Below are 26072 nucleotides of genomic sequence, written 5' to 3'. Positions count from 1 at the left end.
AATTCTGCAGACCATCCGGTCTTTGATTAACTCGTCACGAAGTGTACCAAAGTAGCAGGTTTTGGCATTAATTTTCAAATCGCTCACACAGGAGTGTATGGACTTGCCAGGCTTTTGGTCCCTCCTATTAAACGTGCCTTTCTATTGTGACATTTCTCTAAACTTGCGCTTTAGGCACTCAGGGTCCTCCCTCATTTTGGCTGTACAGATTACGAGGTTCCCCCTCACGCACCTTACCCACGTAAATGGATGACGTCTCTCAATGACTTCGGAGCCCGCCAAATTGAACAGAATGTATGCTCTGATACGGACAGGCTTATTGCAATGTATCTTCTTTCTTCTTTGGCTTGGCTTCGCGGACGAAGATTTATGGAGGGGGTAAAAAGTCCACGTCAGCTGCAGGCTCGTTTGTGGCTGACAAGTCCGATGCGGGACAGGCAGACACGGTTGCAGCGGCTGCAGGGGAAAATTGGTTGGTTGGGGTTGGGTGTTGGGTTTTTCCTCCTTTGCCTTTTGTCAGTGAGGTGGGCTCTGCGGTCTTCTTCAAAGGAGGTTGCTGCCCGCCAAACTATGAGGCGCCAAGATGCACGATTTGAGGCGATATCAGCCCACTGGCGGTGGTCAATGTGGCAGGCACCAAGAGATTTCTTTAGGCAGTCCTTGTACCTTTTCTTTGGTGCACCTCTGTCACGGTGGCCAGTGGAGAGCTCGCAATGTATAGCCGCTATAAAAATGTCATACTCTTGTTCAAATGCTCGCCAGTTCTCGGCCACATTTCCCTTGAACACCAAGGGGTCAGGTTGTCTGAACATGTCGGCTACTTTGAGGTTTCACAAATGTGGTTTTAGTTAAATGTGGTAGTTCTTCAGTTGTGAGGCTTCACTTCTGACACCATCTGAAATAATGACTGGAGCTGGTGGGTACAGTTAACCAATGAACTTTACTAAGTACAAATCAAACACATCAACATGGCAGGGAGAGAGCACCTGCAGCTCAGCATCTGCTCTCTTCACAGTACTCCCCTCTAATGACCTCACAGTACCTGCACACGCGCAGTGCACTCTTGTAGGTATGGAGGCTGCAGAGCGATTGGAGTGGGAGTAGCATAGCTGATGGCAGTGGCTGTCTACAGTGGATAGCTACAAAGACCATCTGAACAAAGTCTGTGTCGGCCCTTGTGCAGGCAGGAGCACCCAGTACACGTAGAGATCTCAGGGACATTCCCAGCTTTTGTCACTATTAGGCCCTGGCTGTGATTGCTCAGCACCTCTCCAGCACTAAGGTCCTCACCCAGTGATGCCACTGGTGCGCTGTGGTGCAGCAAGCAGACACAAAACACAGGAAAGACTACTACAGGCTTTAATCTACTTAAACTCTGTACACCAGTGTAGTATCTCAATGGCTCCACATGTGTGGCTAGCCCGGAAGGGGCCGGCTCAAGTCTATATACAGGTTGGTGATTGACAGCCAGCCAGGTGGAGTCAGCCTCCCAGATTGTCTACCTGCAGGTACAGAGGTCGCCCCCTGCAGTAGGCTGGTGGGCACGTGGCCCAGTGCTGTGGTTGTATCACCACGAGCTTCTCCCTGGATACGAGCCCAGAGGCCAGCAGAGACCTCAATCTGTGAGTCCAGCTGAAACCTTACTGTCACATTGTGGTAAAAAACACAAAATCCTGGAGAAGCTCAGCAGGTCAAACAGTACCCTTTATGTAGCAAAGATAGAAATACATAACCAACATTTCAGGCTTGAGCCCTTCATCAAGGTATAAGAGAAAGCTGGCAGGAGTCCGAAAGGTAGTGTGGGAGAGGGGTGGTAAAGGTAGGAGAAATGATCAGTAGCAAAAGGAGAGAGGGGACAGAAATGAGGAGGAGGAGGGATGGCTGGATTGGTATGGGGGAAGGGAGGGGAGAACTGGAAAGAGGGAGGGGAAGAAAAGGTGAGCAAGTTTAGCAGAAAGCATTAAAATCGATGTTAATGCCATTTGGCTGGAGAGTGGCAGAAGATAGTGTTTTTCCTTCAATCTGTGGTTGGTCTGGGTGAAATAGTGCAAAATCCCATGGACAGACATATGAGTCTGGGACTGTGACTCAGAATTGAAATGGTTGGCTACTGGGAGGTCGCCGCTGTTGTTGCGGACAGAGAGGTGATCAGCAAAGTAATCTCCCAATTTGCGACTGGTTTCTCCGAAGTAGAGAAAGACACAAAGGGAGTACTGGATGCAGTAAGTCCTGTGGATACACAAGTGAAGTGTTGCTTCACTTGAAAGGCCTGTTTGGGGCCCTGGACCATGGTGAGGGAGGAGGTGTGGGCGCAAGTGCTGCACCCCCTTCGGCCACAAGGGAGGTGCCAGGGGGTGGGGAGGGATGAGTGCATGAGAGAATCATGGAGGGAGCGGTCCCTGTGTAAGGCTGAAAAGGAAAAATATGTTTGGTGGTGGGATCCTGTAGTGTGTGCCGGAAATTCCAGCAGATGTGTTAGATGCAGAAGCTAGTGGGGTGGTAGGTGAGGATAAGGGATGTTATGTTTGTTGTGACTGAGTGCAGAGGGGGCCAAGGCAGATGAGCGGGAAATGGAGGAGATGCGGATGAGGGCTGAGTTGATGGTGGTGGAGGGGAAGCCACATTTGTAGAAGATGACATCTCATTCCATTCATAGTCAGGGAAAAAGGTTATGACCTTATCTATTACCCCTCCTGAGGACCTGCCCTCAACAGTCTTCGTCTCTTCAAAAAAAATGCCAAGTTTGTAAGACATTTCCCTCGCACCAGTAGTCAGATAGACTTAAAATCTCAAGGGCACTCATAGACCCTGTCTGTGCACCACCTCACAATCTAGGGCTCATGCCCTGTCACCACCCTCCAGACTCTTCTTGTTGGTAGAAGTCGAAAGATAGCTTCGAGGATTTCAAAATAAATATCTCCACTGACGATGCGATAGTCAAGAAAGCACCAACACTTTGACCCTCTCAAAAAACTAAGGAATTTCAGTATATCCCCCCCCCCTCCCCACCCTGCCCCTCAACATCATCTACAGCTGCATCAATGAGAGCAGACTTGTGGGGTACATAACAGCTTGGGACAAGAGATGCTTTACTCAAGATCAAAAGAAGTTGAAAAAGGTGGTGAATGCAATTCAGAATTTCAAGCAAACTTCCCTTCAGTCCATGGACCTCAACTACATCTGCTGCCTCAGGAAGGACCCATCACACCCCAAACACTCTTTTCTCTCTCCTCACATTAAGAGTATGAAATTGCACACCAAGAGCGTTTCTTCCCTGCAGCCATTATGAACCCTCTTAATTAATTTGTGCTAATTTTGATGATTGCTCCAATTTTATAATATCACTAGATATGTAAGACAAATTACTTGCAGACACTTCAAAATCACACTGCTCCTTAACAGAATTAGCATGAACAGCCACATCCAGCAGGACAAAGCAAATCGTATTTTATGAAATTGTTTTCCAACGACTACAAGATGCTGAAGACAGTGTTACAGCAAGGCAAATGTGGATCAGCGCCAAACTCTCCAGCAATATTTTACAGGTGATTCCTAAAGTGTCACAGAGCAGGGCAGACATGTAATTAACACACTGCTCCAATTCACCCATTCACAGCCAGTGACTTCGGAACGGAAACACAACAGGAATCTACAAAATATCGTAGCCAACAAGTGCACAGCAAGATCCCATTAATTGGAATGTTAGAATAATTGAATCATCATGGCAAAGTCAGTTCGCAGTTAATATCAACCCAGATAACCATGATATGACACTCCCTCAGTACCACCTTCCACATGAGACCCTCCCTTAGTATTGCCCCATTTTTTAGCGGTAAATCAATACTGCCCATTTATTATTTATCATCCAAAAGTTACAAGCAGTACATTAGTCAACATTTCATGCTATTCTCACAAAACAAATAACAAATTTGAAACATGATTATTTCTGTCAATACCGTCAAATGCTTGGGGGTTGGGGGGGCCAACCATTCCAGGAAACCCACCAAACTGCCCATGGGCATTGAATGCTCTTTTTCCAGGGCTACACAGGCACACAGGTGTCCTCAAGAGAGACAGTCAGCCTGAGCTGAACTCTCGACTGCCCACTGCCTGGATGGCTATCTTGGCCAGCCCCAGTACCAGACCGATGAAGACAACCTTGTACTGCCCGCCTCATCTCCATACCTGGTGCCCAAAGATCAGGAACAAGGGGCTGACATGCAGCCAGAACTTGAGGAGCAACCCCTTCAAGCAGGCAAGTTGGGGCTGCATTCTCACACACTCCATACCTCCGTGAAACATAGTCTCAACCAAGCCGCTGAAGTGACAGATGGCGAATCCATGAATCAATCAACTCATGACAAGACCCACCGCCTTTGCATTTCGTAAACGAATCAGGGAGTTCCCCTCCATTTTTTCACACTCACTGTAATGGACAGGGTGGCATCATTCCCCACCCTTGCCTCTATGCATTTTTCAAAAGTGATAGCTGGGGACATTTTCGTCTTCAAGTGATGCGAGAGAATTCCTGGCCACAGGGGTTGTTGAAGTTGATGGGCCTGGTCTTCTGGAAGGCATATCTAGCATATTTACGAAAACAAAGTAGACCACTGTATAAACAATTGTCCACAATAGGAAAGGGTTGATGAACTGGCTCTCTTGTGATCTGCAAAAGCCTCCTGAACACCTCAAAGGCGAGGCTGTGGCCCCCAGACCTTCAAGACACAGTCGAAAAGTCATCAACAATCAACCGCCTAGCTGATCAGTGATGAACCTGCGGTGGAGTCACCAATGTTAAAAGTTTAATGAACATATTAGATGAAAGATAGTAGTTCCATGGTGGAGTAAATCCACTCTGACAAACTAATTCCTTGTACTGCATAGCTGATAGCAGACTTCACTCACAAGCTGTCTGAGTACTCCCACACCTTACACACAAATCCTTTCAATTCATATCCCATTTCTGGTGTTTAAATCATTTATCTTAATCCATCTTCCCGGCGGTGCAGACTGTGACCTCTGCACCGCCGCTCCCACTGCCCTTCCATCGCCCATTGGGAGGGGAGTCTCCAATCAGAAGATGGTGCTCTGCCCTGGGACTGGGTTTGAATCTTCCATCGATCAGCAGGTCAAGCAGCCTCAGTGAGAGAGAAGGAATGGTCAACATTTCGAGAAGGACCCTGCACCAAGGCTGGGTCTGGACCGTATTGACATTCAGCAAGTACTTGTGAATGATCTCTGACCCACTGTTGGCTATCAGATCCCTTCACCAGTTAGCATAAATCATCACCCTCCCCTTCATTGAGGTCTCTTACACTAAAACCCTCCTCCCATCAGACATAGGAGTGGAATTAGGCCTTTTAGCCCATCAAGTCTGCTCCGCCATTCGAGTCGTAGCTGATATATTCTTCCTTTCAACCCCATTCTACTGGCTTCTCCCCACAACTTCTGAAGCCCTCAATAATCAAGAACCTATCAACCAACCTCTAACTTTAATTCTACCAAATAACAGTCTCCACAGCTGTCTGTGGCAACAAATCCCACAGATTCACCACCCTCTGGCTGAAGAACTCTCCTCATCTCTGTTCTAAAGGGACATCCTTTTATCCTGAGGTTGTGACCTCTGGTCCTAGACTCTCCCACCACTGGAAATACCTTCTCCACCTCCACACTATCCAGCCCATCCAATATTCTGTAGGCTTCAATGAGATTCTGTCCTGCCTCCCATCCTTCTAAACTTCTGAACTCCATCTGTTCAAATAGTGTCCTTTATGTCTTCTTTTTTGGCTTGGCTTCGCGGACGAAGATTTATGGAGGGGGTAAAAAGTCCACGTCAGCTGCAGGCTCGTTTGTGGCTGACAAGTCCGATGCGGGACAGGCAGACACGGTTGCAGCGGTTGCAGGGGAAAATTGGTTGGTTGGGGTTGGGTGTTGGGTTTTTCCTCCTTTGTCTTTTGTCAGTGAGGTGGGCTCTGCGGTCTTCTTCAAAGGAGGTTGCTGCCCGCCAAACTGTGAAGCGCCAAGATGCACGGTTTGAGGCGTTATCAGCCCACTGGCGGTGGTCAATGTGGCAGGCACCAAGAGATTTCTTTAGGCAGTCCTTGTACCTTTTCTTTGGTGCACCTCTGTCACGGTGGCCAGTGGAGAGCTCGCCATATAACACGATCTTGGGAAGGCGATGGTCCTCCATTCTGGAGACGTGACCCATCCAGCGCAGTTGGGTCTTCAGCAGCGTGGATTCGATGTATTTTTACCTTTGCTGCACAAAGGACACTGTTTGAACAGCTGAGCTTCTCCAACATTTTGAGTTTTTACTTCAACTACGATGTTTACAGATTTTCGAGAAGGGGAGGTTGGTACAGAATGGCCCCACCCTCTGGTTCTGCTCACCCCCACCCTCACCAAGCATCAGGGCACCTACCTTATCGATGGTGGAGGGCTGGTGACCCAGGACTGCCCTCGCCTTTCCTGTCCAGGAATCTGGCATGGTCAGCTGGTCAGAAGCTGCAGGACACAAAACACCACTTTGGCATGACCCACCCTGTCCTCGAAACCCCACCACACCCCCACCACCAACTCAGACGACCAGACCACTGAACACAGGGAGGCATTGCAGCAGGTCATTCCTGCCCTCAGCTGTGTTCCTAAAGATGCCCACAGCTGCACATGGTGGGAAATCATCCATAGCAGGCCATTCCAGCCATCCTGCCTGTGCTGGGCCTTTGAAGGGGCTATTTGATCAATCCCTCTCCCAGCCCACTGTCCTGGGATGATGGAAACTCCATGGGACACCCACCTTGGAGAATATAAAAACAAAGGAATGCACTTATCTAGTGCCCAACAGCCAGTATACAGGATAGAAAGGTGTCTATTAATTCACAGGATTATGTTAATTCATTGTCAATTGTTGGGGGAGCTAGTTTAAGTGGCATTTGGACAGATACTTGAACAGGAGAGGTACAGATAGTGTACAGGTAGATGGAAGTGGCCTTGTGCTGCTGTTAAGTACTTGGACAGAGCAAAGTCTGAAGGCTACTGCCCCATTTCAGGCCAGCCTCATCCACACCTCCTACGCCCATGGAAATAAAGGAGCTGTCCTACCCAGACACACTCCCTTCTCCCCCTTCCGTCAGGCAGAAGAACACTAAACCAAGCTTGAAATCAGCAACCTCCAGATTCAGAGACAGTTTCTTTCCAGACTCTTGAATGAACCCCCTCACTGGTTAAAAAAAATGTTATCCCTGAAGTGTTAAACTGGACTTTTCTCTACTTGCTGCATTCTGGCTCACAGTTACCCTACACCCTGAGCTCTGTGTCTTACAGTAACACCACACCCTCCTCTGTGACACTGTACACTGAACTCTGTGACTTACAGTAACGCCACACCCTGTACTCTGTAACTCACTGTAACACTACACCCTACACTCTGTAACTTACAAGGTGTTTTTATGCTGGGCACCTTGAGACCAGCTCCAGCCATGGAGAAAAATTTGAACTTACCTTTTAATGGAGCAGCCCTAAAGGGCTATAAGGTGCTGATTTTATGATGCGGCGCCACTTTTATGATGCGGAGCCTCGTAGCATCCTCTGGAGCTTATGGAGGCGTGGTGAGTGGTGCCATATGCCCACCCGTCGCCATTAGGTCTAACAAGTGCGCCAAGCAATGACAGTCCAAGAACGGTTCCAGCTGCGTAGGGGATTATGGGTAACAAAGACAGCCAATAATCATTCTTCCAGCTCTTCTGCTTGGACTGCCCCTCCAGCTCTTCATTCCCTTCTTGCATCCATTGGACTCCACAGTTCTGCTTCTCCATCTCCACTCTTCAGCATCTGTCCTCCTTCCTTCCAGGCCTTAGAGCTCAGCACCAGGGTCCTTTTGCTCTAGCCCTGGGCTCTGACTCTCCTTGTCCCACTGGGCCTCTGACTCCTCAGTCTCAACGCCCTTGGTGAAGGAACAAGGGGTGGGGGGAAACAAGAAGAGGACATTTCTGGGTGACAGGAGGGAGTCATAACCCCAGCACCCTGGTAGTGGCTCCTGGGTTGCAGACTGACAGTGTCATCAACCTGCCCCTAGCCAGCCGCTTGCAGCGGCAGTACATTTATGATGCGTGGCGGAGTGCTCCGGTCCACCTTTGACACTAGGTTGAAAAGGGATTGGAGTCAGCACCTTGGAGCCACTCATGGAACATTTATGATGGTAAGTTCTGCCACGTAAGAGCAGAGAATCTCCAATTTTACAGTCGCATTTTTTCACTCTATAAAAAGGCCTACAGTAACACCACACTGACTCACTGCAACACTGCACCCTGTGACTCATGGGGTTATTTGTTTATGGGGCATTTTTGCCCAGTTAGTGCTCCACTCATAAGGCAGCTTGAAAGGGTCTGACCTGGAAGTAGTCAGGGAACCCAGTTAAACTTACTCAGGATGTGTCCACTGGCAGCTTGAACAGCAAAATGGCCGACCCCAGCTGAAGTGTCTGTGGTGATTGGGGGAAAGAAGGGTCGCTGCCAGGGCCCGGGGTGGAGAAGGTGAGGGGGTGTTCGATGCCGCAAAGGAGAAAGATGGGGCCACAATTGGGGGGAGTGAGGTCACTGCCATGGAGGGAGAGATCGATGTTGCGGTGGGGGGGGGGTGCCACGATCAGCAGGAGAGGGGTTGATGCTGCGGGGGGGGAGAGGAGAGGGGTCGCTGTCACGGGGGTAGAGGGGTCAGCTGTCGCGGGGTGGGGGGAACGCGAATGACAGTGGGAGGGAGATGGGGAAGACTAATTTGCATGACGCGGAACATACCGCGTCATTGTGGGGGCAGGATCCCCCTTAAATCTCATGGTTGGTGATTTACTGGGGCTATCCCCCCCCCTATTCTTAAAAGGTGCTGGAAACACCTTTTTCCCACTAATTGCACCTGGGTCCTAGGAGGGCTTGATGATCCACTGATCTGATGGTTTGTATCACTGGTTAGCATCAAGAGCAAAAGGAGGAGTTGTAAAGGAGGTTCACCAAGTTAATTCCGGAATGAAGGGATGAGTCATTGAATGTATTTAGAGACATTTTTGCATAGTGTGAGAATTAAGAGTTATGGAGAACAGATGGATGGGTGGAGCTGAGTCCATGGTCAGATCGACTGTGATTCTATTGAATGGTGGAACAGGCTCGATGGGCCATATGGCCAGCTCCTGCTCATGTTTCTGATGTTCTTATGAGAAAAGGATAAAATAGGGGCAGGAGGCCACCTGGCCCTCCAACCTGCCCCACCATTCAACAAGGCCATAGCTGGTCAATGTTGGCCTCGCCTTCTCTGCTGTCCCAGTTCCCAATTGCCCTTGATCCCTTGCTTTCAGGGATATACCCATCTCCCCTGTAAATACCCCAGTAATTCAACCAATAATGTTCATCGCCTGGGGTTCAGAATGTGCAGCTCATTGCCACCAACAGTTTAGTTACATTCAAGTGTATTGTCCCATGTACTGAAGTATGGTGCGAAAGTTCATTTTCTGAGCAGTCCAACTTGTCAACCCATACATAGTACAGCAGTTAAAACATGGAGACCAGGATAAAGGCATCATAGTTTTTCTAGTGTGGGGTTCATTCAGGAGTCTGATAACAAATGGAAAGAGACTGTCCTTGAAGCTGAGGATGAGTGATCTCACATTAGTGAATCTTCTTGATTGGAGGGGTTGAAGCCATTGTGGCTGATATGATATGAGATGAGTCTTTTAATGTGTTAGCTGGTTTTCCAAGGCAGTGGGAGGTGTAAATTGTTGATGAGGGGAGTAGTCTGTGTGATGGATTCATTGGAGGGAAGGGTAGGTTTGTTCACAACTCTCTGCAGTCTCTTGTGGTCTTGGGCAGAGTAGTTCTCATCCCATGCAGTGATGCATCCTGATAGAATGCTTTGATGGTAGGGAACAGGGGTGAGGGCTTTATGGGGAAGGTGGTGAACACAGGAGAAGGGATGGTGAGGAGCTGGATGGAGAGCGGGGGGGTGTTGTGGCAGGGAGGCTTGGAGCAGAACCCAGCACAGAGGAGATGAGCTGTACACTATATGTACAAAGTGGGAACGTTGCCAAACAAAAACAGAGTGACATGTTTGGGCAGGTGAAGGACTTTGGACAGATGGTAGGGTTCTTAATGTTGGCTCAAAAGCTTTGGCAGGAAGTCCCAGAGGTTGGAACCAAGATAGATGAAGGCACAGCTGACATCATGAAAAGAGGAACAGGAGGGGGAATTCACAATGCCAGATGGCCAGGGTGGGGAATCTGTGTGATGAGGCACTGGACAGATGTTTAGAAAATTATAGGCACTGATAGATCAGACAGTCAGAATCCCTTCCCTTGGATAAAATTACATTAGACAACAAAGATTTTGCATCCTGAACACTTTTGGGTGTAGGCTATGGATTTTGGGCTGCTGATCACGAAAATCACCTTAAAATTTTCCTATCGTGTCTTTCTTTATCTTTGGCTTGGCTTCGCGGACGAAGATTTATGGAGGGGGTAAAAAGTCCACGTCAGCTGCAGGCTCGTTTGTGGCTGACCAGTCCGATGCGGGACAGGCAGACACGATTGCAGCGGTTGCAAGGGAAAATTGGTTGGTTGGGGTTGGGTGTTGGGTTTTTCCTCCTTTGCCTTTTGTCAGTGAGGTGGGCTCTACGGTCTTCTTCAAAGGAGGCTGCTGCCCGCCAAACTGTGAGGCGCCAAGATGCACGGTTTGAGGCGTTATCAGCCCACTGGCGGTGGTCAATGTAGCAGGCACCAAGAGATTTCTTTAGGCAGTCCTTGTACCTTTTCTTTGGTGCACCTCTGTCACGGTGGCCAGTGGAGAGCTCGCCATATAATACGATCTTGGGAAGGCGATGGTCCTCCATTCTGGAGACGTGACCCATCCAGCGCAGCTGGATCTTCAGCAGCGTGGACTCGATGCTGTCGACCTCTGCCATCTCGAGTACCTCGACGTTAGGGGTGTGAGCGCTCCAATGGATGTTGAGGATGGAGCGGAGACAACGCTGGTGGAAGCGTTCTAGGAGCCGTAGGTGGTGCCGGTAGAGGACCCATGATTCGGAGCCGAACAGGAGTGTGGGTATGACAACGGCTCTGTATACGCTTATCTTTGTGAGGTTTTTCAGTTGGTTGTTTTTCCAGACTCTTTTGTGTAGTCTTCCAAAGGCGCTATTTGCCTTGGCGAGTCTGTTGTCTATCTCATTGTCGATCCTTGCATCTGATGAAATGGTGCAGCCGAGATAGGTAAACTGGTTGACCGTTTTGAGTTTTGTGTGCCCGATGGAGATGTGGGGGGGCTGGTAGTCATGGTGGGGAGCTGGCTGATGGAGGACCTCAGTTTTCTTCAGGCTGACTTCCAGGCCAAACATTTTGGCAGTTTCCGCAAAGCAGGACGTCAAGCGCTGAAGAGCTGGCTCTGAATGGGCAACTAAAGCGGCATCATCTGCAAAGAGTAGTTCACGGACAAGTTTCTCTTGTGTCTTGGTGTGAGCTTGCAGGCGCCTCAGATTGAAGAGACTGCCATCCGTGCGGTACCGGATGTAAACAGCGTCTTCATTGTTGGGGTCTTTCATGGCTTGGTTCAGCATCATGCTGAAGAAGATTGAAAAGAGGGTTGGTGCGAGAACACAGCCTTGCTTCACGCCATTGTTAATGGAGAAGGGTTCAGAGAGCTCATTGGTGTATCTGACCCGACCTTGTTGGTTTTCGTGCAGTTGGATAATCATGTTGAGGAACTTTGGGGGACATCCGATGCGCTCTAGTATTTGCCAAAGCCCTTTCCTGCTCACGGTGTCGAAGGCTTTGGTGAGGTCAACAAAGGTGATGTAGAGTCCTTTGTTTTGTTCTCTACACTTTTCTTGGAGCTGTCTGAGGGCAAAGACCATGTCAGTGGTTCCTCTGTTAGCGCGAAAGCCGCACTGTGATTCTGGGAGAATATTCTCAGCGACACTAGGTATTATTCTATTTAGTAGAATCCTAGCGAAGATTTTGCCTGCAATGGAGAGCAACGTGATTCCCCTGTAGTTTGAGCAGTCTGATTTCTCGCCTTTGTTTTTGTACAGGGTGATGATGGTGGCATCACGAAGATCCTGAGGCAGTTTACCTTGGTCCCAACAAAGCTTGAAAAACTCATGCAGTTTGGCATGCAGAGTTTTGCCGCCAGCCTTCCAGACTTCTGGGGGGATTCCATCCATACCTGCTGCTTTGCCACTTTTCAGTATTGTTTTTTGTGTATTGTTTTAGATATAATCTACTTTTGTGATTTCCTGTCATATTTTAAGTCTACTAGTACATTTCCCACAAGCAAGCTGCTTTAGTGCAACATGTGATTGAAAATTCATTTTCTGCATTCACATTTAGACTTCTTCCTTGCTGATCTTAGTGAAGTCAGTGATGAACACAGTGAAAGGTTTCACCAGGACATTGCAACCATGGATAAGTGGTATCAGGGCAACTGGAATCTATCAATGCTGGCCGACTGAGGGGCACCAGATGCTGAGTACAAACGAAAATCAACAGCGAAACATTTTTAGGTCAGTTTAACTAACACAATGTGTCATCATCATTATCTGATTACACATGCTAAAATCAATAAAGTTAATTTAATGTTTCTCCAAATTCCTACGTGATACAGCATAACAGAAATGATCTTTGTGTTCCACTTGAAGTTGTCTATCATAATCCCCAAATTTTCAGGAAGCAAACCTTTTGAAAAAATTTGTTGTCTAGTGTTATCACACACTCGAGGACACATGTTTAAGATGGAGGGGGGGGGGGGGGCTGGAGCTTAAAGGCATTATGTGGGTCAAGATTTTTTACCACACAGGGAATTGGGGGTGCCTCGAACTGCCTCCCAGTTCGTGGTGGAAGGAGATACAATTGTAATGTTAAAGAGCTTCTAGATATACACATGAACATGCAAGGAATAGAATGTAGAACAGTACAGTATAGTAAAGGCCCTTTGGCCCATGATGTTGTGCTGACCTATAAGACCATAAAACATAGGAGTCTGCCATGCCAATCAATCATGAGCTGATCCATTTTCCCACTCAGCTCCACTCCTCGGCCTTCTCTGATGTCTATCCTAAACCTTTGATGCCCTGGCCAATCAAGAATGTATCAATCTCTCCCTTATAAAGACCCAATGACCTGGCCTCCACAGCTGTCTGGGGCAACAAATTCCACAGATTCACCATCTGTGGTGAAATTTCTCCTCATCTGTTCTAAGTGGACACTCTTCAGTCTTGAAATTGAACCCTCTTGTCCTACACTGTCACCATGGGAAACAACCTTTCTACGTTCTCCTCAATTCCAATGTGTATAGGCCAAGAGCCGTCAAACATTCCTCATATAATAAACCTTTCATTCCCGGAATCATCCTTGTGAACCTCCTCTGAACTCTATCTAAGATATGATAAAACATTAAAAAAATGATTTAAAAAAAGATAAGATAAAACATCCTGTTTTTTAAATGAGGAGCCCAAAACTGCTCAGAATACTCCAAGTTAGGTTTCACTAGCGCCTTATAAAACTCAACATCACATCCCTGCTCTTACATTCTATTCCTCTCAAAATGAATGACAGACCTATGTAAACCTCTTCCGCATCTAACCCTTCCCAACCTCACACATATAAGCCTCTATTTCTTCTTACATCGAGGTGCCTATCTCAAAATCTTTTAAATGTTACTATGCCTCCACCACCACACCTGGCAATGCATTCCAGGCCCCTACCATTCTGTGTGAAAAACTTCTCTGATGTCTATCCTAAACCTTTCTCCACTCACTTCAAACAGATTTCCCAAGATTGTTACTCTGAATAAAAGATGTTGGCTGTCCACCCCATCCAAGCTTCTAATAATCTTGTTGATCTCTTTTAAAGACACCTCTCATCCTCCAATGCTCCAAAGAGAAAAGTCCTAGCTCTGTCAATCTTGCTTTACATGGCATGTTCTCAAATCCAGGCAACATCCTAGTAAATTTCCTCTGCACCTTCCCAAAGCCTCCACATCCTTCCTCACACCTATGTGACACCGGCAACACGAGATGCATGAAGCAAGGGATCAAGACTATAACGGATCACAAGTCAATCTTGCAAGTAAAGGACAATGACGCCTCCCTTCTGGACAGATTGGACATCTATGCACAGTTTGATGAGAAGGATGGCGCCAAAGAAAACTCCATGTTCCCCTAATGAACAGGCCCTCACCACAGCAACAGCCAAGGTGAGAACTTTATCCAAGGTGAACCCACACAGGGTGGTGAGTACTGAAGGATTGTGCAGACCAATTGACAAAGGTCTTCACAAACATCTTCAATGCCTCACTGGAACAATTCATCATTCCCACAGGGTTCAAGGCAGCCACCATCATCTTGGTATCTAAGAAGGCGATAATAACAGGCCTCAATGGCTACTACCCTATGGCACTGACCTGCACCAATAGAAATGTTTTGAATGTTGTAGAAGAAACCATTCCTCAGACGATGCTATAGCCTTGTTGCTTTATTCCGTCCTGGTCCACCTGGAGAAGGACACCTCATATGCCAAGCTACTGTTCATTGACTTCAGCTCAGCGTTTAATACAATTATTTCCCAGAGGCTGGTAGAGAAGTAGTCCTCAATGGAACTCAACAGCCCTCTCTGTAACTTGATCCTGGACTTCCTAACGGAAAGACCAGGTCAGTAGCAGAATGTCGAGCACCATCACAGTGAGCATAGGTGCACCTCAGGGTTGTGTGTTCAGCCCACTCCAGTTCATGATACTGACTGACCCATGACTGTATCACCAGACCCAGCTCCAAAGGTGTCATAAAGTTTGCTAATGACACAACAGTAGTTGTCCTCATCAGCAAGAAAGATGAGTTGCTCTGCAGAGAAATAACAACCTGAGTCTCAACATGGACAAGACGAAGGAGGTGATTGTGGACTTCAGGAGGACCAGGAACAACCATCTTCCGCTACCCATCAACAACTCTGTAGTAGAGAGAGTGGAGAGCACTAAGTTCCTTGGAGTTCACTTAACAAGTGTCCTACCATGAACACTCAAAATCTCCTCATTTGTCAGGAAGGTGCTTCCTGAGAAGATTGAAGCGGGTAAGGCTACCGGCCACCATTATGTCAACCTTCTATAGGAGCTCTATCGAAAGCATCCTGGCCGGCTGCATCATAGTGTGGAACGGTTGCTGCAGAGAAATGGATTGGAGGTCAATTCACAGGACTATAAGAGTGGCAGAGAGGATCATTGGATTCTCTCTCTCTCTCTCTCTCTCTCTCTCTCTCTCTCTCTCTCTCTCTCTGCCATCCCCCACTCCCCCAAACACTGACATGATCTACTGGGATCATTGTCTGAAGAGGACATGCAAAATCATTGAGGACCCTTTCCACCCTGCACACAGCATCTTTTAGCTGCTTCCATCAGGGAAGAGACACAGAAGCATCAGAGCCAACACCACCAGCATGAAGAACAGCTTCTTCCCACAGACAGTGAGAATACTGAATCTCCGAAGGAACTGCCCACACCAATCATCTGAGACTTTCGTATTCATGAAGCAATACTTATTTATTTGTATTGATGAAATACTTTCCCTGCATATGTAGTGTTTGTCTGCATGTGTGTTATGTCTGGTTGTGTAACTGCATGTTTTGCATCATGGACCAGAGAACGCTGTTTCCTCGGGTTGTAATTGTACAATCAGATGACAATAAGCTTAACTGTAATGAAATAACTCCAGGGATAAGGATCACATCCAAGCAAGACAGTTAGCTTGATTTTGGCATTGTGTTCAGCTCAGATTTGTGGGCCAAAGAACCTGTTCGCATGCTGTGTGCTCTTTGTTCTATGTAAGAGGTTCAGTGTTTAGGGAAAAAGCAAATGACTGAAACCTGAAGGATGCATACATTTTGGGGAAAATATGATTAAAGGCTGTGTTGGAACACCAATGGAAGCTCATAGATGTTTAATTCACCCTGAAGCAGTTTTTCCATGCCAGAACTGATAATCCCTCGAGACATTAAAGGGACTGCAGATGCTCAACCCTCCCTCCAGCTCTTCAAAGAGAGGAACAGAGTACTTCAACCACACCACAGGCAAACTCCTGAGTCTCCGACCCTCCTGCTGAAGTCTCGTAGCCAGCACTCCCACAGCTTTCTCCAAAGGAATGCTGCACTCTCTTGGTTGAGGTCCAAATGATCCCATGGCCAGTGGTTCAAAGCAGTTCTCCCCCAGTCCCCTACCTCAGTGAGCAGTGCCAAAAGAATTAGGTTGGGTGATCATCTGTAGGAATGTACTGTGCAGCTTTGTTTCTGACATTACAGCAAGAGATATGCCTGATGAACCCTGAGCTGATCTCTGAAGTGTCCCAGCCAAGTTCTACAAACAACATGCACATAACACAAGCGTCAGCCATAAGAGATGAACCAATGTGGGGAACAATGATTACTGGAGTCTCACTTTTCGCTACAGCCATACCTTAACTTATGCTCAATCAAGTAACGTCTGAGGTCACCATAAGGGCTTAATAAAAATTTTAAAATTGAAGCTGGGACTGACATTGATGGGCATTAGCAGATGTTAAGTCACGCTTTCAACACATGGGCTCAAAAGCCAAAACAAAGCGATTGCGCTGTCAGCCATACTTATAGTACAGTACATATATGTAATTGAAATCTATAATATGTGCATGTATATGTATACGTGTGTGTGTACAATATAGAGGTTTAGGTAAATATGTATGTGTGTCATAGTACCTTATGTTGTATGGTATATTTCACCTAATATGATTGACTTACACCCAAATCGATTTGCCTCCCCACATCCAGAATGTAACTGAGATGCGTCGATGTATGCTGTATTGATATTTACTGGGAGCATTGGTAAATAGGGCCCTTTCCATCCAGACATAGTATCTGACCACTACCATCAGGAAGGAGGAACAGCAGCATCAAAATCAAGACTGCCAGACTGAGAAATAGCTCTTCCCACAGGCTGTGAGATTGATGAACAGTATCCTGCAACTAAGTAAATCATCCCAAAATATTTAAATTTATTTTAAGTATATCTCAATGTATACATGTGATTATTATTGTGACAGATTATGTTGTGTTTGCATTGTATATAGATATGTTTTGGTGAGATAAATTGGGGCAGGTTTTTTTATTGTACATCGGGTACAAACATTTTATCCGCTTTCAAGTGTTCTGATAGATTAGGCGCCTGCAGGCGTAGTTAGAGGAGTTCAGCTAGCACGTTTAGGTGGCCATGGAATGGATGGCTTTCTGGCACCTAAACGTGCCAGCTGACTGCCAGCCATCTAGCAGCAAAAGCCAGCTACTCCAGACAGGTGCCTAGTCCCGCCCTTGCTGACCTCACGTCATAGCAGCGTGTCAAGGCATGCCTGACAAACAACTCAGGGATGACTTGACTCCCACTGCCAGTCTCCCACCCCCCACCCTCACACACCCAACTCCCACTGCCTGTCTCCCTCCCCCCACCCCCAAAGCCACAGCGGGAGTCGGGTGGGTGACGGTGATGGGTGGAGAACGGCAGCAGGAGTCAGGCGGGTAAGGGGGGGGAGGGTAGGGAGACCAGCAGCGGGGGTCGGGTGGGCTGGGGGGGGAGACCAGCAGCGGGAGTCAGGTAGGTGGGGGAGAAACCGGCAGCGGGAGTCAGGTGGGCAAGGGGTGGGGAGACTGGCAGCGGCAACGGGAGTCAGGTGGGCAAGGGAGAAACCGGCAGCAGGAGTCAGCCAGGCAAGGGGGTGGGGAGACTGACAGCGGCAACGGGAGTCGAGCGGGCAAAGGTGGGGGTAGAAACCAGCAGCAGCAGCAGGAGTCAGGCAGGTGAGGGTGGGGGGAGAGCGGCAGCGAGAGTTGGGTGGGTGAGGGTGGGGGTGTGGGGGAGACTGGCAGCGGAAGAGGGTACAAAATAAAATTTGAAGAAGTCTACTTTAGTCTGGCTTCCTTGTCTCAGGAGTTGATGGCTGACGACATCATGGCGACGTCAGCAGCCCGCCCCCTGGCAGCCTGGACCGCTTGCAACTGCCACAATCGATACTCCAAGCAGGATAGTTATACCTCTGGGATAAGCATTAGATAAGTAACCCTCCTGGCCTGCTTTTCTGGTTTCAGATGCCCACCCGACAGCCGCACAGGAGTATTCTGTGCGGCTTTTCAGTCAGGCTTTGTGGCCACCTGAAAGCGGCTTTTAAAACAGATCTTATTTAAAATACTGGAGCTCTGCTCATGCTAGACAGGCTGGTACCAAGAGCCTTTACAAAAGCTTTGGAAAGTTCCCAAAAGACATCACTAATAGATTGTTGTTCACAAAAAGACAACAGTCGAAAGAACTCATGGAGCCGCAGGCTGTCTGGAGTGGAACTTGCTGTTCTAAGAGGGTCATGTGGTTTTGCAAACAGAGAGAATCAAACAGGGTTTCTCTCTGAGAGAGAATTCAGTTCTGCAATTTTACAGTCAGCAGCAGCAGCTGGGACTGGAACAGGACAAGCTGGCAAGCTTGTGGAAAACCCCATTTGGAAGATGGGTTGTGACTGCTTAGTTCAGCCTGGTCAAAGCCTTTGTGGTTCATACAAGAGGAGAGCACAAAAGTAGAAACAAAAAGGAACTCTGTGGTGACCTGAAAGAAGAGGTTATCATCTGGAAAACCCTGATGGGGCAAGTTTCATTGGCAAGACACTGAAGTGGCTGGTTACAAGGAATCAGTTGTGGGTGTCCAGCGAACAACAAATCTCTATCTCTGAAAGCTGACAAGAACCTTCCTGAGCGGTAACCATTTACTTTTCAAGCACCAAAGCCTGGTGAACTTAAGAAATGTTAAATTGTATGCACAGTATAAGAATTGCCTGCAATCAGTGAACTTGGTGGAATGAGAAGTGATATTGGACTGTGAATCAAAGAACTTTTCTGAACTTACATACAAATTACATAACACATGCACTTAGAATTAGGGGGGGTTTGTTAGGTTAGTTAAGTTAATTGTAATAAGTTAAAGTTTGATCCTGTTTTCATGTTTAAAGGTAATTAAAAACAACTTTTGTTTAAGTAACCATTTGTCTTGGTGAATATCGATTGCTGCTGGGTTTTAGGGTCCTCTGGGCTTGTAACATTTTGTACAGTGTACGTGTGTTTGTGCACTATTGGCCGGAGAAATGTTTCTTTGGGTTGTACATGTATAGTCAGATAATAATGAACTTGAACTTTATCACAAATGGTACAGACTAGGAGAGGAGAGTTTTACTTAGCAATAGCAAGACACAGCTGGCATGCTTGTCACACTTGTGCCAGCGATGAAGGAATGAGAAAAGGTAGAACCATAGAACATTACAGCACAAAAACAGCCCCTTTGGCCCTTCTAGTCTGTGATAAACCATTTTTCTGCCTATTCCCACTGACCTGCACCCAGTCCACAGCCCTCCATACTTCTCCCGTCCATGTATCTGTCCAAATTCTTCTTAAATGCTAAAATTGAGTCAGCTGGCAGCTCATTCCACACACCCACCACTCTCTGTGAAGAATTTCCCCCTATGTTCCCTCTAAATGTTTCTTCTTTCACCCTTAACCCATGTCCTCTGGTTTATATTTCACCTACACTCAATAGAAAATGCCTACTTACATTTACTCTGTCTATACCCTCATCATTTTAAATACTTTATCAAATCTCCCCTCATTCTTCTACACTCCAGGGAATAAAGTCCTAATCTGTTTAAATTTTCCCCTTAACTCAGTGCCTGAAGTCCAGGTAACATCCTAGTAAATCTTCTCTGCACTTTTTCTATCTTTCCTGTAGTTAGGTGACCAAATCTGCGCACAATTTGGCCTCACCAATGTCCCATACAACATTACCATAACATCCCAACTCCTACTCTCAATACTTTGATTTATGAAGGCCAATATGTCAAAAGCTCTCTTTACAGCCCTATCTATCTGTGACACCACTTTCAGGGAATTATGTATCTGTATTCCCAGATCATCTGCTTGACCACCCTCCTCAGTGCCCTACCATTTACCATTTATGTCCTTTCTTGGTTGGTCCTTCCAAAATGCCACATCTCACACTTTCCTGCATTAAATTCTATCTGCTATTTATCAGTCCATTTTACCAGCTGGTCCAGATCCTTCTGCAAGCTTTGAAACCTTTCTTTGCTGTCCACAGCACCTCTAAACTTAGTGTCATCTGCAAACTTGCTGATCCAATTTACTACTTTATCATCCAGATCATTGATATGAATGACAAACAATAATGGTCTCAGCACTGATCCCTGAGACACATCATTAGTCACAGGCCTCCAGTCTGAGAAGCAATTATCCACCACCACTCTCTGGTTTCTCCTGTCCAGCCATTGACAAAAGCAGTTTACTACTTCATCATAAATACCGAGCGACTGAACCTTCCTGACTAACCTCCCATATGGGACCTTGTCAAAGGCCTTATATTTTAAATATTTCTGCCAGGTCCCCTGCAATTTCTACACTATCCTTCCTCAAGATCCGAAGGAATATCTTGTCAGGTCCTAGGGATGAATCCACTCTTATTTACTTTAAGACAGCAAACACCCCCTCCTCTTTATTCTGTATAATCTGAGTTGAGCACAAGAGGTAAGAGGCCAAATCATCAGTCAAGACAATGAGTGCAGGAGTTGGGATACTGGGACCTTGCATGCTCCTGACATGGAATGCACTGGCACATGGTAGCAGGGGTCTTCTCTGAAGGTTTAGCAGTCTCTCAATCCTCAGGGACAGGAGATAAATGGTGAACCTCCAACAGGAAACCCACACAATTCCAGCAGATAGGGCAGAGCAGCTGAGGGCACTGCACATGGTGAGAGTCTAACGATCATGTTCATGCCCAGGTATCCTTGGAAAGAGAGCATGCGGTGTCCACAGACACCATGGAGGAGTTCTAGGTGTGTTGGCACCACGGGGAGCCCTTTATGAGGATGAGAATACTTTTATTTACAGTAAAACCTCTGTTATCCGGAATTCAAACAACTGGCCTCAAGCAACTGGCAAAAACTATCAAGGAAAATAAATTTAAAAATTAAATAAGAATAAAATAACAGTTAAAAAATACGCAAGTTTACAACTTTAAAAGTAAATGTTCTTTGAAATAACACATAAATCTTTGGTGAAGGTAGGAACAAATATTCAGCTATCTGAGTGCCTTGGTTGTCGTTTGCTCATACCAGCTGTTTGAATTGTGAGAAACACCAATGGCCTTGCCCAGGATGAAGAGCTAATTGATGCTGCTCATCATTGGGGTGACTCTCTTAAAGTGTCTCCTTATCCCTGCTTAGTTAGAGTCACCCCAGTCACAGGCTCTATCTGTGAACTTGGTGGGGAGGGGGGGGGAGGGGAGGGGAGGAAGGGGGTGTTAAATATCTCTAATGTTATTGTTCGTTTTTCAAGTGGCTCTGTGGAGGGGAAGGAACCTGCAGAAGCAGTGACAGTTAAATGTTTGCAAAGAATGTGATTGAAAATAAAGTAAAATGCTTCAAGGTTTATAGATTCATACAAGAGAAGTTTGTTCAGTGCAAGCACAGTGTAGTGTTTTTGTCTTTTGTTTTTTAAACTGTTTCTTCTTAATACAGGTTCAGTATATTAGTTAGGTTCTGTAAGAGGAAGTCTCAAATGACCAGAAAATACATTTAACTGGCATCTACCAACCCCCATAAGTGCCGGAGACCAGGTTTTCTGCAATGATTTGAAAGAATGAAAAATTTCAGAGAAGGTTTACAAGGATGTTACCAGGACTTCAAGAACTGAGATATAGAGAAATATTAAACAGGTTAGGACTTTATTCCCTGGAGCATTGGAGAATGAAGGGAGATTTGACAGAGATATACAAAATTATGAGTGGTATAGATAGAGTAAATGCAAGCCAGCTTTTTCCACTGAGGTTAGGTAAGACTAGAACTAGCGGACATGGGTTAAAGGTGAAAGTGAGATGGTTAAAGGGAACATTAAGGGAACTTCTTCACGCAGAGTAGTAAGTATGGAACGAGCTGCCAGCTGAAGTGGTGATTGTGGGTTCAATTTTGACATTAAAGAAAAAATTGGGAAGGTACATGGATGGGAGGGGTATGGAGGGCTATGGTCTGGGTACAGGTCAATTTGACTGGGCAGAATAATAGTTTAACATAAGATAGATGGGCAAAGGGCCTGTTCTTATGCTGTGGTGTTCTATGGATCTGTTTGTTGTAGTATAAAATAAAAAAAGTTAGAAAAAAAAGTAGTTGGGACATTGTGTCACAGGTTAACAAGATGATAGTGAGACCACACATGGAGTATCATGTGCAGTTCTGATCACCCAGCCATAGGAAGAATGACATTAGCTGGAAAGAATATTAAAATATCAGTGACCACACAAAGACCAATGGATGTGTGGAATTTGATTTCAGTAATATTCAATAATTTCGGAAATAAAACATCAACTAGTTTTCGTGGTGGTGGCCATGAAAATTATTAGGATGTTGTAAAACCAGTCTGGTTCACTAATGTTCTCCAAGGGACAACATCCACCAACCTTTCCTGGTCTGATCCAGGCTAGTCCCAAGTTATTCAGACTCTCATGGTGGCCTCGCAAGCCATGAGTTTGCACAGTGCCTGACTCAAACAGAAGACATAAAACTTGACAGACCTCCTGCATTGATGAAGACATCCAATTTGGGGTCAGCAGAAATCATCCCTAGTACAGTGCAATGCACAAAAGTGCTGGAGAAACTCAGCAGGTAACACAGCATCTACAAGAAGCAAAGGCTAACTAATGTTTCAGGCCTGAGCCCTTCATTAAGGTCTGAGCTAACAACAGGCAAGTGTCTGAATAAAACTAGGGAGGGTGGGTGAGGAAGAGTAAAGGAGAGAAGGGAGGAAGTGCAGGGGGAAGAACACAGGCTAACAAGTAAGAGGTCTCAGGAACATATGGATAGAAGAAGAGAAAAATGCTCAGAAGTGAGGGGGAGGTGGTAGATCTCTGAATAAAGGGGGAAGGGGTGGAGAGCTGGAAGAAAGGAGAGAAGGAATATGGAACAAGAGAAACTTGGGAGGAGTTGAATGGAATCTGGACATGTTGATGTTAATACTGTCTGGTTAGAGAGTGCACAGACAGAATATTATGTGTTGTTCCTCCAATTCGCAGATAACCCTGGATTTGCAGTGGGTGAGAAACAGACATGTTAGTGTGGGAATGCAGTGTTGACCGGTATTTGCATTCGTAAGACCATCATGCTACAGTTGTACTCACCTTGTTGTACCTGAGACTATATCCAAGCGAGGGTCAGAGTGTGTGGGACCCATCTCCCAGCGAGGGTCAGTATGTCTGTGGATCTGATACCTCAGAGGGAATCCTTTTCTTCAGGAAACACATATATATTCTCTTGGGCCATTTGACCAATTAACACATTCAAATATTTTGGTAGTGGACAGCAAGGATCCGTTACACAACACACTGTGAGCAGGAACATATCCAATGTGCTGGACAGGCTATTGGCCAGAACAAATATGGGCAGGGCAAGAGGCAGAATCAAACAACTTTCTCTCCTTCAGTCTAACACAGAATGAGCTCAAAGGCAACAAGAACTAAAGTCACTGGAATCTTCAGCAAGTGCTGAGGCTGGAGGGAGTCAGTGGATCAGACAACATCCATGAGGAGAAAAAAATCAGTCAGTTAACCTTTTAGGTCGAGACCAGTTCTCGAAAATAAAGTTAGAAGGGCTGGGCATTGCCCATCAAGGGGTGGTGAGGGGAAGAAGCTGGGCAGGGACTAAAACCTGATAGGGTACTGGACAAAAGGTGGAGACAGGTCAGGGAAGAGACACTATTGGGGAGGGGGATTGGGGAACTGGAGTAGATATAGAAGAGATGTGGAACTAGGGGTTACCCAAAATAGGAAAATTTGATGCTTGCACCATTGGGTTTAAAACAGTTTAAGAGGAAGGTGTTCCTCAATTTTGCATTTGGCCACACACTGTTTGGATGAGAGTAAGGCCAGACACATCTGTGTGGGAATTGAAATGGTTGTTCACTGGAAGTTGTAGCTTAGACCCACAGACTGTGTCTAACCCTGGAAGTGTGCAAATGGGATGGTGTAGACAGAGCTTCACCCTGTACCTGACCCTGGGAGTCTGTGAAAGGAGGTCATTCTGTGTCTGACCCGAGGAGTGTGTGAATGGGACAGTGTGGAGGAAGATAGGCTGAAGGTACTGTTTGCATGCTGTGGGACTCTGACCCAAGGCGTACGGAATCCTGTCTGGATTGTGCAGTTTCTCTGCTCCAGCATTGCTGCCAGCAGCACCCATGTGTTGAAGATTATAGAATCAGGAGGCCACTGGGAGGATGTCAGAGAAGCAGCTGTACCATACGTTCCCTGCATGAGAATCAGACATGCCTGCACATCAAAGGGCCACGAGCCGTGGAGTCAGGAGAGGAATGTGCGGGCTCACAGGAGATCGCTGGGGGCCCACTTGATTCTTGGCTAAGCTTGGAATGTTGTATTCTTCTCCAGCAGAGGGTCCCATTGGGTATTGGCTGCATTCCAAGGCCAAGATTAAAATGCAGAGAGCTCAAATGCTATTGCACTCAGACCACATACTGCAGGGAAGTGTGACATGACACATTGTGGATGAGGGAGGGAAGACTGTATGTGTGGAATTCTTCCCGTGACCACAAGTTTCCCATGGGGGCAGGTCAGTTGGTTAATTGGCCACTTAAATGACTCTGATTATGTGGGTGAGGGGTACACTAGAGAGACAAAGAGGTGAAGGGGAGAGAGAAGTGGAGGCAGGAGAAAAGTAAGGGAGAGCACTGTTCCAACCCATGGGTGGTCAAGGACCATGGGAGGAGATGGTGGAGACAGATGGTCCAGGGCTTTTAAAGGAGAATTAAAGGGAGAGTATAGTTTGGGATGTGCAGAACAGAATTCAGAGATGTGACCATAGGGAGCCATCACAGGCATTGACCTCCCAACCATTGCAGATATCTACGTGATGTGCCATAAGAAGCCAGCCAACAATATATTCCCCCACCACCCTGGACACAACCTCTTCTCACTGCTATCTTCGGGCGAAGGTATAGAAGCCTGAAAACCAACACCTCCAGGTTCAAGAACATTTTTTTCCAACAGCACTCAGGTCTTAAATCATACCCCCCCACCCCATACCTTAACCATAAACTATTCTGAGACCACCATGGTCTGCCCTACTGAAACATTAGCTTTACCCCCACAATAACTGCAACTATGAATTTTACATCACTTTAACTGAAACTAAGACACTAAGTTCTTTTACCAACAAGGGGAAAGTTTGTATCAGCATTTCCCCACCCCTCAACAAGACCACCTCTCAGACTTCCAAACAGGATAGACTTAATCATTTCAATCTTTCAACATATGTCAGCTCTTCACTCCCAGAGTCAATCACAGATCTGCCTCCAATGCAAGTCCATCCTATACAACCAAAAGCTTGAACCTGCATAGAGTACTCCAGATGTGCTCACACCACTGCATTCACTGTCCCACAGAGTCAGAGGTTCAGCACAGAACCAGGCCCTTCAGCCCTCTGAATCTGTGCTCACCATCAACAGCCATTTATACCGATCCTACCCTGAACTAATTTATATTCTCCCCTTATTCTCATCAATTCATCCCCCACCCCAGATCCTACCCCTCATCCACACACTACTGACCTGCAACATTTTGGTATGTGGGAGAAAACCAGAGAACCTGAGGGAAACCCACACAAACACAGGGAGAGCATGTAAACTCCACACAGAGAGTGCTGGAGGTCAGGACTGAACCTGGGTCACTCAATCTGTGAGGCAGCAGTTCCACTTGCTTCCATGATTACTTGTAGAACCTGCTTGCATTCCATAGGAAGAGCTCCCTCTATGACTCCCTTGTCCAGTCAATCCTTCCCAATTAATCGCCCCCTTGGCACCTTTCCCTGCAGCCACTCTTGCACCCACACATCCTCCCTCACTGCCATTTGAGGCCCCAAACAATCCTTTTAAATGAAGCAACATTTCTCTTGTGTATCCATGGGAGTCATCTACTATATCCGGTGCT

The 26072-nt window shown here is 46.7% G+C and overlaps 1 protein-coding gene across 3 annotated transcripts in view; it reads right to left on the bottom strand.

The window, feature by feature from the left end:
• LOC138763386 (carbohydrate sulfotransferase 11-like) overlaps positions 1-26072 on the bottom strand; it is a 97920-nt gene that overhangs the window by 62664 nt on the left and 9184 nt on the right. The window contains exons 1-2 of one of the 3 annotated variants that reach the window (XM_069937463.1): positions 14433-14934; positions 6422-6504 (exon numbers count right to left, since the gene is read on the bottom strand). In XM_069937463.1, the coding sequence (XP_069793564.1) occupies positions 6422-6487 (66 nt within the window). In that variant the 5' untranslated portion in view covers positions 6488-6504; positions 14433-14934. Of the gene's footprint in view, positions 1-6421; positions 6505-14432; positions 14935-26072 lie in introns of those variants that run through there. The other 2 variants (XM_069937461.1, XM_069937462.1) reach the window with 2 other exon arrangements.

Source organism: Narcine bancroftii, chromosome 5, assembly GCF_036971445.1.
Source record: "Narcine bancroftii isolate sNarBan1 chromosome 5, sNarBan1.hap1, whole genome shotgun sequence".
Taxonomy (NCBI): Eukaryota; Metazoa; Chordata; class Chondrichthyes; order Torpediniformes; family Narcinidae; genus Narcine; species Narcine bancroftii.
This window is presented reverse-complemented; position numbering and strand designations above follow the sequence as displayed.